The sequence below is a fragment of the Opisthocomus hoazin genome, chromosome 9, assembly GCF_030867145.1.
Source record: "Opisthocomus hoazin isolate bOpiHoa1 chromosome 9, bOpiHoa1.hap1, whole genome shotgun sequence".
In the NCBI taxonomy this organism is placed as follows: Eukaryota; Metazoa; Chordata; class Aves; order Opisthocomiformes; family Opisthocomidae; genus Opisthocomus; species Opisthocomus hoazin.
The window spans coordinates 7,402,968-7,417,600 of record NC_134422.1 but is presented as its reverse complement, the minus strand read 5'-3'; the positions used below and the strand labels follow the sequence as shown (position 1 = coordinate 7,417,600).

Here is a 14,633-nt window from a genome sequence, read left to right as displayed (position 1 = left end):
AAACTTTGTTGTACAACTTTTTAAATAACAGTCGAGGCCTTGATCAAAGATCACTGCAAGCTGTTTTGTGTTACCTAGGGGTTGAAAGTGGAGAAATATCACATCAGTGTTTACACGCAGTTGCAAGTGGTTTGAAGGCGGTTGCATGTTGTGTTAGAACAAGAGTACTTTATAAATGTAACTACTCGCTTTCTTCGGTAATAAATATATCTGTTTTGCTTCAGTGAGCTTTGTATTTTAGCCATGATAGACAGAGTTACATTTAGCCTGTAGTCATCAAGCCAAGCTTCACTTTTAAAAATTTTCTTTTTATTTTTTTAAATCTTTGAAGTGTACTAAATTCACTGGGGTTACATGAGAGCAAAGGAGAATTCAAATGAGGTTTGCTGTGACAAGGAGTGATGTCTTTGGTACGGCAGTATGCTCACAGCCCTGTGAGAGTCTTAGGAGCAAAACAGTTCCCTGTAGTTTTAATTTTTTTTGTAATATTTTATCTTTGTATTTGGATCGATAGATGTCCAGAGTCCATCAGACCCGAGACCGTGCGGCCATGTCCCCTCCTCTGCAAGAAAGACTGCGTTGTTACGCCGTTCAGCGAGTGGACTCCCTGCCCAACAGCATGTCAGCCTGGTAAGCCTTTAAGAAGAAGGCAAAATTTGGGGCAAAATTAGAGATTTGGCCTAGAAACATGCAGTAGTTATAGTTTGTGTCAGTCTAATAATTTTTAGGGCACTCATCTGAATGAGTTTTGGACTTGAGGTGTTGTTGGCACTGATGGTGTTGGGGAGCATGGGATCCTCATTAGCAGATTTGGAAATGCAAGTCCTCTTTACCTGGAATAAAGAATTTGAAGACAGATGTCCAGGATCCCAATGTTGTATGGCTATACGTGGAGTTGCTACGTTATGTGAAATTTATTCTCTTGACCATTCTAGATGTATGTACAGGGTTGTGCAAATAACCCTGATCTTTCAAGGACCATACACGTCTTTGATCTCGTTGGTTAGCTTTTGGACACTAGGTGTTTAGCGAACTTTCTTTGTAATGATCCAGTGTTGGTTTTTGTGACAAATTTGTGTGTTTCATTAATTGTTCAGATGAAAGCCTTCTCAGTTATCAAATATTTCATTTTTGTTGGTGGCTTCCTTGCCCTTCAAAAATGCTCAGTGGATGCTCCACCGTAGTCCTTGTTAGATTTTACGGGAAAATGAGTTGCTTTCTAAAACAGTGAATCCTGTTTTAATTAGCAATTTATTTTTAGACTTTAAATGAGCTGCCTATGAAGAAGTAGAATAAATTACCTGGTAAATTACTTTGTTTATTAAATAATAGTCTACAATTAAAATGAGAAGAAATTAATTATTTAACCTCCTTGGCAGTGTTATCATTTTAATATAATTCTAAATTAAAACTTCTTAGATGGGGGAGTTTGCTTTCTGCTAAATCTGTTATTGATATGGCTGCATTGCAAGATTTTTTTTTTTAATTTGCATTGCACGATTAAACCTCAGCACGATAATGAAATTTCAAAACTACTGTGCATATGTGAGTTGTTAGGGTTTTTGGTTTTCCTATAGAAAAGTTGTATTTAATGAAAACAATATACAGATGGTGAATTACTAAGCAGATCAAGTAGGAACAGGTATTGCCTGGCAGATTTAAAATTAAATGTGTACCAGCAGAAGATCAGAGCTTAGACAAACATGCAGTCACTAAATCAGCTTTACGCAGAACTTTACCAGGTAAACTGTAGTTATCCGAGAAAATGTGTCCAACTTTACTAATATAACAATACAAAAGCTGATGTTTTCCCTACATTTAAATGTCATCAGACAACAGGCTGTCTTCCGGCGAAGGATTATCTCATACCTCAGAAGTGTAGACAGCGGTGAACTTAGGGCAAGAACAGATGGACGGACAACATAATTCACGAAAGAAGTGCAGTTGAATCCAAACACCTGTTGGTGGGGCAGGAACAGGGAGGCTGTTGCAAGTTATTGATCCTCTGCCATTTCGGATACTTAAAGGTGACAACTGTCTACTGCAGTCTTCTATAATGTATCTGTTTTAATGGGTCTTTGAGGATGAATCGAAACAAGAACGAAAGAATCAATATGGAGGTTTCAGAATATGAAATGGTTCGAATGAGCAGCATGTAGATTTTCCTCTTGTCACCTGCTTTGCCGGTGGTGAACGTGTCCTGGGGAGTTAATGGCTTTCAGCATGGGTGATGTGCTCTCTGGTCTGTTGGCATGGATTTAAAAAATAATCACGAACAAAACCAAACCTCGACAATAAAGAACATTATAAGCATAACCTTATATTTTTTAATTTATTTTTATATTTATGCATTATAGGGATAACCTTATTTTTTTTATATTTATCCTGATATTTTTCAGATTTCAGGATAACCTCCTGAAAACAGATGGTGTCTGTAAGTACTTCTCTTCTGGGCAATGGTTGTCCAGGGGGAAGGTTAGAAATTTCACTGTTCTTTAATTCTCAAAATAAGTTTATGTGAAACGTTAGGTAGTAACTGTCCAATCTGTTTCCCCGTACCTTAAATCAGATTTGAAATGAGATGGAGTAAAATTGGCTAAAATGCATGGCATACCATGATAAGAAATTCCAGTGACCTCCACCTTGTGTCAGACAGTTTCTGTCAAGGATCTGCCACTTTCACTTCTCCTAAACAAACACCCAAGCAGAGTTGGTCAAAGTTAAAGACATATCCTTCAAAAGCTTTTATCTGGAGACAGCTCTGATTTTGGTGACTAAAATCTCAGAGAATCTGTCCATGTTATTTGTGTGCTCAGAGTCTTGTGTTGACCAGACTCTGCCTTTTCATCTGGTCAGGAGCCCAGAGGATGAAGGTGAACATTTCCTGTAAGTGCCTGTCAGTGTTTGAGGCATTTGGACAGTGCCCTTAGTAACATGCTGTAACTTTTGGTCAGCCCTGAAGTGGCCATGCAGTTGGACTAGATGATCCTCGTAGGTCCCTTCCAACTGAAATATTCTATTCTATAAAAGCTGCCCCGGCTATTCTATCAAGATATAGCAGACTTTACAGTAGTGAGCAAGACTGCATCTGACAACGGTGATCCACCTTTCTGAGCCCTGGGCAGGGTACCAAGGAAGCGACTGGGGACAAATGTGGAGGAAGCAAGATGCAAGAGCAAGGAGAGAATGAGAAGAGTGGATTGACAGAAACAGTCATATGGGTCTGTGGGTAAGGAGAGGAGACTGAGGGCTGGTAGGACAGGGAGGTGGGAGTGGAAGAAGAGGTGAGGCACCTCTGAAATTCTCAAACAGTGTTATCTGAGTTGCAAAGTCAAAGACCTAGAAGTTAAGATTCTCTTCAGATCCTCAGGCTTGATTTTTTCAGGAGGGCAAGCAGTCATAACCGTGCTTGAAATCAGCTGAAGTTCGGCTTTAAAAGTAGAGTCCTACACAATGCTAATACTCTGGAAAATCAGACTACAGCAATTTTAAATGAGATACAAAAATTATGTTCATTAACATTTGTAAAGAATGCTGTAGAAAAGCCAGTGAGGAAATTCAATTTTGAAAATGGGGTTTGAGTAATGTGCAATAAATATTGAGGATAATTTAGTTTCTTGAGGTGGAGAAAATTACCGTGGGAAGCTCATTTAGATTTGGGACTGATAAATAGGAAGGAAATGGCTAAGATTCTAATGGTGGCAGATAATTTGAATGAAAATCATCACAAGCTGATAGAGTTCATGATTCTTAGAAGGGAAGGATGGCAATATCAGCAAGATATTAAAAAAAAAAGACAAACTTCAACAAACTCGGATAATCGGTAGCTACACCTCTTGGGAACATATTCTATGCAGATGTGAGTGTAGAAGACCTGGAAGCTACCAAGAAAGACGTTCTGAAGGGCTGAAGCCCAACTGGGCTTTACTTTCTGTCCTGAAACTATTGTAAAAACAAGCCGGCAGCACGGGGGACCAAGCCATGTGTAGCTCTGTGTGCAACTTGTGTTTGCAAGCTTCAGTTCGTGAAGAGAAAACATCAAACAGCTAGCACAGCCCAATTTTTAGCTTTTCTCATCATCACAGTTGTTCAGAACCTTGTTTGCTTCTTGATTGTCAAATTGTTTCACAAAAATTAGAAGCATGTAACTAGAGGTGAATTTAAAAATGTGGTATAGAAATCAAGAATGCAAATTAAGGTATAGGAGGGTATTAGATAACAAGAGTTACATAAATGGATTATAAGTAAGGGGAAGCTGAATGAAATATTTGTCTGTTATTTACGGAGAACTGAGGGAAGCACATGGGGAATGTACAATTGCTGTTGCTGTTTCCTGGCTGCAGCCAGGAGAGGAGTGGACGAAAGTAGAAGTGTTTCAATAGATTTAGATGTTCCCGTATCGGGAGGGCTGTGTGAATACAGAACAATCAAGTAACACCAGAGCATCTAGGGCTATCTTCTCGGTGAGAAATTGCTAAGTCCTAAGGAACTAACTAGGACTCAGTAATACCAAGACAAACCAAAGCAACCAACCAGCAACCTCCCTCTGCCTCCTACCTCTCCCAACCCCCTAACCCCCCAAAAAAAGAGACGTCAAGGAAATTGTAGGCTACTTATCCTAATTTTATGTAGAAAAACACAAGAACAAGTCATTACTCAAGATACAAACGTTTCAAGAATCAGATTCTGATAAACTGACCAGTATGGATTTATTGAGAACAAATCATGCCCAATGAATTTAATCTCATCTTTTTATAGCATAGCTGCTCTAATTAAGGGAAGTGGTAGTTTTTTTACATATTAAACTTTTATCAGGAAGCTAAGGAACAGTGACTTGAATTAAAGGACTGTTAAATGGGTATTCAGCTGCTTGAAAAAATCTCACAGTGAATATCACTGTGGAGTCTGGCTCCATCGCCTTTACTGCCTGCCATCAGGTATTGATACACATTGTGCTGGTCGCTCTTTAAACAACACTTCTTCCATGCACAGGAGCAATGCATCCCCCTGAGAAAGAAATCGAGCAAAGGAGGCAGGAGACCTGCATGGTTAAACAAGGAGCTTCTAGCAGAGATCAGGCAGAAGAGAAAGGTCCATGGAATGTGGAAAGAGGGGCAGGCCACTTGGGAAGAGTACAGGAACGTGGTGAGAGCATGCAGGGATGCGACGAGGAAGGCCAAGGCCCACCTGGAATTGAAGCTGGCAAGGGATGTCAGAAATAACAAGAAGGGCTTCTTCAACTACATCAGAAGCAAAAGGAAGGCTAGGGACAATGTGGGGCCGCTGCTGAATGAGGCGGGTGTCCTGGTGACGGAGGATGCGGAGAAGGCGGAGCTACTGAATGCCTTCTTTGCTTCAGTCTTCAGTGCCAAGGCAGGCCCTCAGGAATCCCAGGCCCCGGAGGTAAGAGAAGAAGCCTACAGAGAGGATGACTTTCCCTTGGTCGAGGAGGACTGTGTGAGGGATCGCTTAAGCGATCTGGACGTCCACAAATCCATGGGCCCCGATGGAATGCACCCACGAGTGCTGAGAGAGCTGGCGGATGTCATTGCTGAGCCACTCTACATCATCTTTGAGAGGTCCTGGAGGACAGGAGAGGTGCCCGAGGACTGGAGAAAGGCCAATGTCACTCCAATCTTCAAAAAGGGCAAGAAGGAGGACCCAGGGAACTACAGGCCGGTCAGCCTCACCTCCATCCCGGGAAAGGTGATGGAGCAGCTTATCCTGGAGGCCATCATCAAGCAAGTGGAAGAAAAGAAGGTTATCAGGAGTAGTCAGCATGGATTCACCAAGGGGAAATCATGCCTGACCAATCTAATAGCTTTCTACGATGACATAACTGGCTGGGTAGACGAAGGGAGAGCCGTGGATGTTGTCTACCTGGACTTTCAACACAGTCTCCCATGATATCCTCCTAGGGAAGCTGAGGAAGTGTGGGCTGGATGAGTGGTCGATGAAGTGGATAGAGAACTGGCTGAATGGCAGAACTCAGAGGGTTGTCATCAGCGGCGCTGAGTCTAGTTGGAGGCTGGTAACAAGTGGTGTCCCCCAGGGGTTGGTACTGGGCCCAGTCTTGTTTAACTTCTTCATCAACGACCTGGATGAAGAGTTAGAATGTACCCTCAGCAAGTTTGCTGATGACACCAAACTGGGAGGTGTGGTAGACACACCGGAAGGCTGTGCTGCCATTCAGCGTGACCTGGATAGGCTGGAAAGCTGGGCAGAGAGGAACCTGATGAGGTTCAACAAAGGCAAATGCAGGGTCCTGCACCTGGGGAGGAACAACCTCATGCACCAGTACAGGCTTGGGGTGGAGCTGTTGGAGAGCAGCTCTGCGGAGAGGGACCTGGGCGTGCTGGTGGACAACAGGTTAACCATGAGCCAGCAGTGTGCCCTGGCTGCCAAGAAAGCCAATGGGATCCTGGGGTGCATCAAGAAGAGTGTGGCCAGCAGGACGAAGGAGGTTCTCCTTCCCCTCTACACTGCCCTAGTGAGGCCTCATCTGGAGCACTGTGTCCAGTTCTGGGCTCCCCAGTTCAAGAAAGATGAAGAGCTGCTGGAGAGAGTCCAGCAGAGGGCTACAAGGATGATGAGGGGACTGGAGCATCTCCCCTACGAGGAGAGGCTGAGGGAGCTGGACTTGTTCAGCCTGAAGAAGAGAAGGCTGCGAGGGGACCTAATAAATACTTATAAATATCTGAAGGGTGGGTGTCGGGAGAATGGGGCCAAGCTCTTTTCAGTGGTGCCCAGCGACAGGACAAGGGGCAATGGGCACAAATTGAGGCACATGAAGTTCCATCTGAACATGAGGAAGAACTTTCTTCCCTCTGAGGGTGACGGAGCACTGGAAGAGGCTGCCCAGGGAGGTGGTGGAGTCTCCTTCTCTAGAGATATTGAAGACCCGCCTAGACACAGTCCTGTGCAGCCTGCTGTAGGTGACCCTGCTTTGGCAGGAGGGTTGGACTAGATGACCCCCAGAGGTCCCTTCCAACCCCTACTATTCTGTGATTCTGTGATAAGATCCCCTGAGCCAGAAGGCTCTCCAAGCTGAGAAGTCCTGGCTTTCTTGGTCTCTTCTTGCATGTCAGGTGCTGCAGTCCCTAAATAGTCTTTGTGGCCGTTCACTGGACTTACTGCAGTATGCTCATGTCATTCTTATCTGGGGAGCCCAGAACTGGACACAGCACCCAGTTGTCTCACCAGTGCTGAGTAGAGGGTAAGGATCACCTCCCTTTACCTTCTGGTGGTGCTCTTCCTAATGCATCCCAGGATGCTGTGGCCCTTCTTTGCTGCAGGGGCACATTGCTGCCTCATGCTCAGCCTGTCCATCAGGACTCCCAACCCGCTCTGCAAAGCTGCTTCCAATCAGTTGGCTGATCGATGTCCATTATTCACAATCAAAGTGGAACATGAGCCAAGGGAAGTCCAACAGAAAACTCTTCTTGCCCCAATTCTGTGATATTTGTGTGAACAGCTTGTGTGCTTGAATAAGAACCTTAGTGGATGATGTAGAGCTGAAAGAGGTAGCAAACACAATAGACAATATATTAAATTACATTGAAATCACTGGTAAACTCAAAATGTGTCTTGGGAAGGAATAATTGATTGCACAAAGAATGGGAAGTAAAGACATCAATACTGTCTCAGGCACCTTTGGAGGTACAATGGACTACAAAAGGAATGAAGAGTCAACAATCTGAAATGCTAGAGTTCATGTTGGGCTTGTCAGACTCATGGGCATGTTGTATGTAAACCATCAAAGGTGTTACTGTACTGTGCACTGGTCAGGCTGCAGGTGGGACTCCTTGGGCGCCATGTTGTAAGGAAGTGAGTAATGAGAGGTGATTAAATAGGACCTATGAGGAAATGGGTTTGCTTAGTTTAGCGAGGGGAAGGCTAAGAGTGGCTACGAGCCCTTAGAATTTCATAAAGACTATGCATCAGACAATAAGGATAAAATATTTTTGTATGTCTGGTGGACTGAGATAAATAAGGTTTAGCTTAATTTAAAGGAGCAATGACTTGGGTTAGATTTTCAGAAAAGGCTCTCTGTGAGGCTTTACAAGTGCTGAATTGGGCGTCTGAAAGGAGACTGTGGGAAGCTGCGGAGCTGGCTCAGGCAGTGGCTGGTAAAGAAGCAGGAGGGGAATCGCCCTGGGTGCGCTGGTCCTGCCTCAGGGTAGGGGCTGGGGTGAGCAGCCTCCTGCCAGCTCCAAAATCCCTTTGTGGTGAGCCCACGGTGACAACACATGTGCGAGTGAAGGCTTGGATAACTTGATATTTTTGGAGCCAACCGGTTTTATTGGATCTGTACTTGCGCTTTGTGTTCATGGTGTGACTTTTCCTGCTACTGTAGTGCACTGTAATCTTGCTGCTGCATCTTTGGCCTTATCTTGAGTTGGAAAAATAATACTCTTAAGTGGGCTAATTTACACACTGCTTTCCTCTCTTGGACAAATTTGATGAAGTCCACTATTAAAAGATGTTTGTCTGGTCTGGAAGCCTTCATGGAGTTTGGTTGAGATCCCTTTTCAGTTTTCTGGCATCAGTTTTTGAAGCGTGAATGCATTGCCCAAAGAAGTACTAACCCCATACACAGCAGTGATACCAGCTCTCAGTTTGTACTTACCACTTACGCAGCCAAGGGTTCTGTTTGTTTCAGCTCTAGACATACAGAGCGAAATCTTATCCTTGTCTTCCATGCTGCATTCCTTACTGTAGATTTTGTGAATAGTGTTTCCAGGTGGATTGATCTTGCATCAACTCAGGTTAAGTACAGAGTTTGCTTCTCTTGGTTGCAGTGGTTTTGTAATCAGGAAGGTATCATCTATAATTTCTAGACCTGTAAAATGGGTTACCGGTAGCAGCCTGAGACCACCAGAATGTGTTTTCAGAAACAAAATCTCTTTGTAACAGTTTGGGTTTTTTGGTTTTTATTCTTTTCTTCTGGTCATGTGTTCAGGTTTTTGCTCATACTTATTTTCTTGTCTGATTTCATGTTCTGTTAAATGGATGTTTGTTGATGTATCTCTTAGGCTGTTGATTTATCAGCCTTCCAGGTCCTGTTCTGCCGCACTACTGGTAATTCTAAAGCGAGTGGTGGTAGCTTTTGGTCCAATGTACCATTACCTCCCTTCTTTGGGCAGTGCCAGAGTGCTCATGATTTCAAAATAGAAATGAAATGCAAAGCGTGTTTTTAACCAGGGCAGCTAGATCACTAACTTGGAGCGACAGCTGTGTCTGGAAGGCAATTTTTTTCTTTGTTTTGCAGGCAATGCCACTGCAGTTAAGCAGTCCCGGTATCGGATTATCGTTCAGGATGCTGCCAGTGGGGGACAGGCATGCCCGGACACCTTGTATGAGGAAAGAGAATGTGAAGATATTCCCATCTGTCCAGTGTATAGGTAAAAAGTGTTAGCTTGCATTCAGGCTCTTGCTAGTGGGTGTCTGCTTCTCTAGAAATGACTCTCGTGTGGTTGTCCTGCACAATTTTCACCAGAAAACAACAGAATACTGGAAGATGCGGAGTTACAAACAAATGATGTACCTTGCAAAATGTGTAAAAGTAGAGTTCAAACTGGGAGGTTTCAGTGGATCTGGCGTCATCCAGACAAGCACCAATAGACACGGCTCCTAGCAATGGTAACCTCGGGGTTCGATGTGTTTAAGGAAGCTATTACTGGGAACTCCCTGCTCAGTGTATCTAAAAATCAGTGTAAGCTATTTTGGGACCACAAACACTCCACTGCCTTAATCATAATTGTATGCTTATTGCAGAAACTCTTGTCTTTTCCCCTGATGCTCTCACTCCAGTGAATAGTACGCACTTTAAAAAATTCTGATTAGACAAATAGTACAATAGGGCAATTACTCACCGCTCTTCATTAAAATTCTATGACCCATCTGTCATACAATATTAGTAAATAGAAAAGCATTATATATTTGCATGCAAATCTCCAGCCCGCACGTCCTGTAGGACGTGGTCTCAGAGCAGAGCGGGGAGCTGAGCATGGTGCCAAAGTCGGAGTCGCACCACTCGGCTCTGCCGGGCTCCGTACCACATGGCTGCTTCCTTGTGTCGTTGACTGGCACGCACCCTAGCACAGAAAGCAGATTGGGTGCAGCATTACTGGTATGAGAGCGGGCTTGCAGGTGGAGAGCCGGATTTCAAAGCCTGCTGAAGATGTTTCCTGTGTATTTTGTGTGAACTTGAACTGTGCCCTACGAAAATGAGAAAGGAAAACATGGCTGGAGGATGATGTGGCTTTCTAGAAGGTGAACTTTGCATCTGTATTTCAGTTCACAATGCTTATTCCAGGAGTAATTGCAGCCTTTTGACTCTATTTTTCCTAAAGTCTCCACAGTATATCATCGTTTGTAAGTGAAGCTTTTCCTGAACCTGTTAACTGTTTTCCAGTTTTAACTGCTGGATTGTTACCGGTTCCCTCTCACAGGTGGAAGACCCACCGCTGGAGTCCCTGTGTGCTGGTGCCGGATTCGGTCAGGCAGGCTGTGCCGGGACACAGCGAGGCGTGTGGACACGGTCTGCAGTCAAGGGGTAAGCTGTCTCCACCCAGCCTCCAAATACTTAACGTGTTGGAGCGTGGCATTTCAGTAGGGTCTTTACTCTTTTACAGTAGCTTATTTGGAAAATAAGTGACTGAAGCACTTAAAGTGTTTAGGGAAGTGGAGCCGTTGTAGAGTTTTGCTGCTGTGCTGGACATTAAATTGCCAGTAACATGAGAGTATGCTTGGAGTATAGGAGGGTATGTATGCTCAGCATTGAGATATCTTTACAGTAACCTGCTCCTCTGCCAAAAGATGAAGCTCATGGGCTTTAGAAGAAGTATCTGTCTATAGACCTCTATGAAGTAATCCGTTCTTGGTGCTAAAATTAGAGAGGATAATGTCCTCATTATTTTAAATTTTACTAATTATTTGCCTAAGGCCTGATTTTCATTAAGACTATTAGAGAAATTCAGAGTGGGTGAAGGCTTTGTGCTCCTGCCCTTGGTGTGATTAAGCACTTGGAAAATACAACGATCCCATTGTCTGAGCAGGAGCAGTGAGAAGAATTTCACTGGTTGGAGAGTGCGATCAGTCTGTAGCGGTTCCTGCAGATGGCCGGAGATTTGGCTGTTATCAGTCTCCTGCGAAATCCAACGAAACCTTTAACAAAAGGTTATTCTTCTTGGAAAAAAAAAATTACTATACAGATATGCTAATTGAAGAAATGGCATAATAATGTCCTCCTTCACAAGGGTAGAATCTATTCTTTAAAGACGAAGTGAATTTCCTATATAATCTAGAAACAAAGGAAAAGAAAGAAAAGCTGTGACAGTATGTGGGCTGTATCTGAAAGAAGAAACGTGTTTTAAACTAAAGCTCAAAGGAGTAAATATCTTTAACTAGGTTTTGACCACAAGCCTTTCCACAAGGTTTTCAAAGAGAATTCTCTAAATTGAGATATCCTGAAATGTATTCCTCAATCTCTATGTGAGGGGAAGGTAATCTTTATGTTCCAGTAGGTACATGAACTTTGTATTAATTTTATTCCGACAGAATTTGAAGTATAATAGAAGAGTATCATGCTTATTTTGACTCTGTGGACAGTCCACCAACAATTACATAGGCTATGTGCTCTTCTAGGGTATTCATGGAAAAGGAATTTCAGGAAGCCTGGTGGGTTTAAGCAAAATTCGTTTCAGTGCCACAGTCGCTTTTTGTAATTAACTGTGGTTTTTGTAGCTTGCTTGTTTTTTATAATGTGTGTTGTGCTAGAACCAATCTGCGAGGTATTATTGAGGATGAGTAGGTTTTTAGGAAAATGAGTTCTCAGATTAAACCCTTGGAGGAAGATTTTCAAGGTGTTGCCTACCAGCAAGAGGAGTGGTCTCCATGGAGAAGACAGCTGAAATCAAGCTGCTAACTCTGACCTTGTTGCTTCAGAAAAACAAGCTGCTAGATTTTCAGCGATTCTGTATCTTATCTTTGGAAGTGTTTAGTAAGGGAAACTCATAAAGCTGCTGTTAATACCTCACCTTGATGCTGCATGAACTCTTGAAGAGTGGCTAGCATGTGTGAAGAGGTGCAGTGGCACCATATTGTCAGGGAGTAGCTGCTCAGCCAAGGATGTGGTTTGCTTACATGCCTTGCTGGGTCTCCTCAGCTTGTAGACCTCGGCACTGGAGGACTTCTGATCCTCTCATTCTTCACCATGAAAGGGGTCTTTTGAGATATTTATGTAACATATTAAGGAACATGTGAGGTGACGCTGGGGATTTGGGTTTGCTCAGCCTGGAGAAGTGTCTAATGGGAGTGGGGTTCATAGGGAAGATGGAGCCACGCTCTTCCCAGAGGTGCACAGTGAAATAACAAAAGATAACAGTTATAGTCTGTAGTGAGGGAGAATCCCAAATTGCCCAGAGAGACTGTAGATTCCTTGGAGGTACTGAAAACTTGATTGAATAAGGTCTTGAGCAGCCTTTTCTAACTTTGAGGTCAGTCCTGCTTAGGGCAGACACTGGATCTTCAGAGGTCCCTTCCTTTGTAAATCATGCTGTACAATTTTGTGGGTCTTTTCGGGGGAATCTGTGCCATCAGTGGAAGAATATCAGGTGTTATAGATTGATGCTTTCCTGCAATATTCAAGTATCCTACCAATGAGTTTGCATTCAAGGTACCACCACCATTCCAGACAGTAATTGGCTTGCATAATGTGTCAGTGTCTTTAACCAGTAAATGCTTGTTCTCCAAAGACTATTTATATGAATTTGCCCAATTTCTTTTTTACCATGCAACAGCAATTACCCTTTTACCACTCAAGATAATCAGTTTTGCTGTTCCTTAGAGCATCCATTTTTAGAATTGTTTTCTTTTGCTGTCCGTATCCTGACTGTTGTGTAAACAAGAGGATTTCAGTTTTCATTGACTGTTGTATCTAGCCAATTATACAAGGACATTGAATTCATAACATTATTTCTAAAGAAAGAAAGTGTACATTTGTGTGTACCTATTTAGAACAATGGAACAATGACTGTGCTGAGGGACAGTTAAGTCCAAAATGACTTTCAAACTCCATTCTTTCTACAGGATAGATTCCAAGCAGATACTTACAGATCTTGTTCCATGAGTGTTTTCACTAAAATTGCACATGACCGTACTATGTAACATGCAGAAGATATCAGAATTTGTCTGTGAATAATAAGCAGAGTAGCCAAAGAGATGACAGCTGTCTGAAGCTTCAGTTTTCGTGGCTTTATCTTGGAATGGTACTACTCTAATTACAACAGTCTTTTATTTAGTACAGCAGCTTCAGTGGACTAGCTTATTCAGAAAACAATCATGCAGGTAAGAGAAAAGTAGCGTTTAGAACTAAGAAATATAGTTGTTATTTAGACTTCATTAAGGCATGATTTGCAAAAAGTCCCCAAGATAAGGCACTCGAGTGAAACAGGGTGGGGATGTTACTGTTGCTTGACAGTGACATAGACAACATTTCTAACAGTAAATGAAGAGCTTTACAAGCTTTTCTATAGCTGTATAGCTGTCATTTTCCTCGACAAGTGACTAATTTACTAGAAGGTGTCAAGACTGTGAGAAAATTGCTTCTGCTTCGGATGCCCTTCGGCGACTTTACTGTTCTCTGATGTTTGTGATGGAGGATCCTTCAGAAATGACCTCTTCCTTCAGTGCTGACATGAGCAGCCACCTTAGACATTTACATTTTTTGGGAAAAAAATGTGTTGCTCATTACAAGGGATTGTTAAGGTTTAATTAGTGGATGGAGAGCCTGTTTTAACCAAGTGTCTTTGAAGGCTGCTTCAAAAGCCATTGCTAAAGTAAATAGACACATATTAAAGACCAGACTAAAGTAATGAGACTCTGCTTTAAAAACCAGTCTTGGAAATACCCTGACAACATGGTTATGAAAAAAGTAGTTACTTTCCAAAAGCAAGGAGAAGCTGCAGCAGTGGAACATGTCATGTCTTATTTCTCCAGCTCCTGCCACTTCTTAACTGTGATTCATATGGGGGCTTTGACCATATCTCCCCCCCATTAACAAGACCATAGTCCATCTCAGAGCTGTAGCTCCCCATCACAAGAATACAGAAGTGCTGTGACACAGAGCAGCAAATATTCTTAGAGAATAATTTATTGATTTATGTACAGGAAAACAACAACAAACCCACCAATGTAGTAATGAGAAACTGCTCCTCTGCTTTGGAGACGTGCAGTCTCCATGGCTCACCTGAGGTCACGAGGTGGATCGATACTGGCTAGATTCTCAGTAGAATATTTCTTTTGGTATGCTCTACTGTCAGACCACGTAAGATGTATTTCTTTCCTTCTTAACCGGATTGTAAATTCACACCACGTGGACTTTGCTAAGGTGGTTGGTGTTAAATGTAATCCGTTTCAGTTGAAAAGTTGATATATGAATTGACAGTGAAAAAGTAGAATGCAGACAGCACCGGACTCGAGCAATTTAAGCTTCTTGTCTCCTTCATTGCAGATTTCTGGCTCTTGTGCTGGAGCTTCCTGATAGCTGTAGGGATATTGCAGACAAGACCAGTTTTAGACTGAGATGCAAATCAGAAACTTATCATTATGAGAACAAAAATTGTAACAGT

The 14,633-nt window shown here is 42.7% G+C and overlaps 1 protein-coding gene across 1 annotated transcript in view; it reads left to right on the top strand.

Moving 5' to 3' along the window:
- Positions 1-14,633, top strand: part of THSD7B (thrombospondin type 1 domain containing 7B) — a 349,180-nt gene that overhangs the window by 197,427 nt on the left and 137,120 nt on the right. The window contains exons 11-13 of the mRNA XM_075430128.1: positions 515-630; positions 9,272-9,404; positions 10,455-10,558. Of these exons, the coding sequence (XP_075286243.1) occupies positions 515-630; positions 9,272-9,404; positions 10,455-10,558 (353 nt within the window). The remainder of the gene's footprint in view (positions 1-514; positions 631-9,271; positions 9,405-10,454; positions 10,559-14,633) is intronic.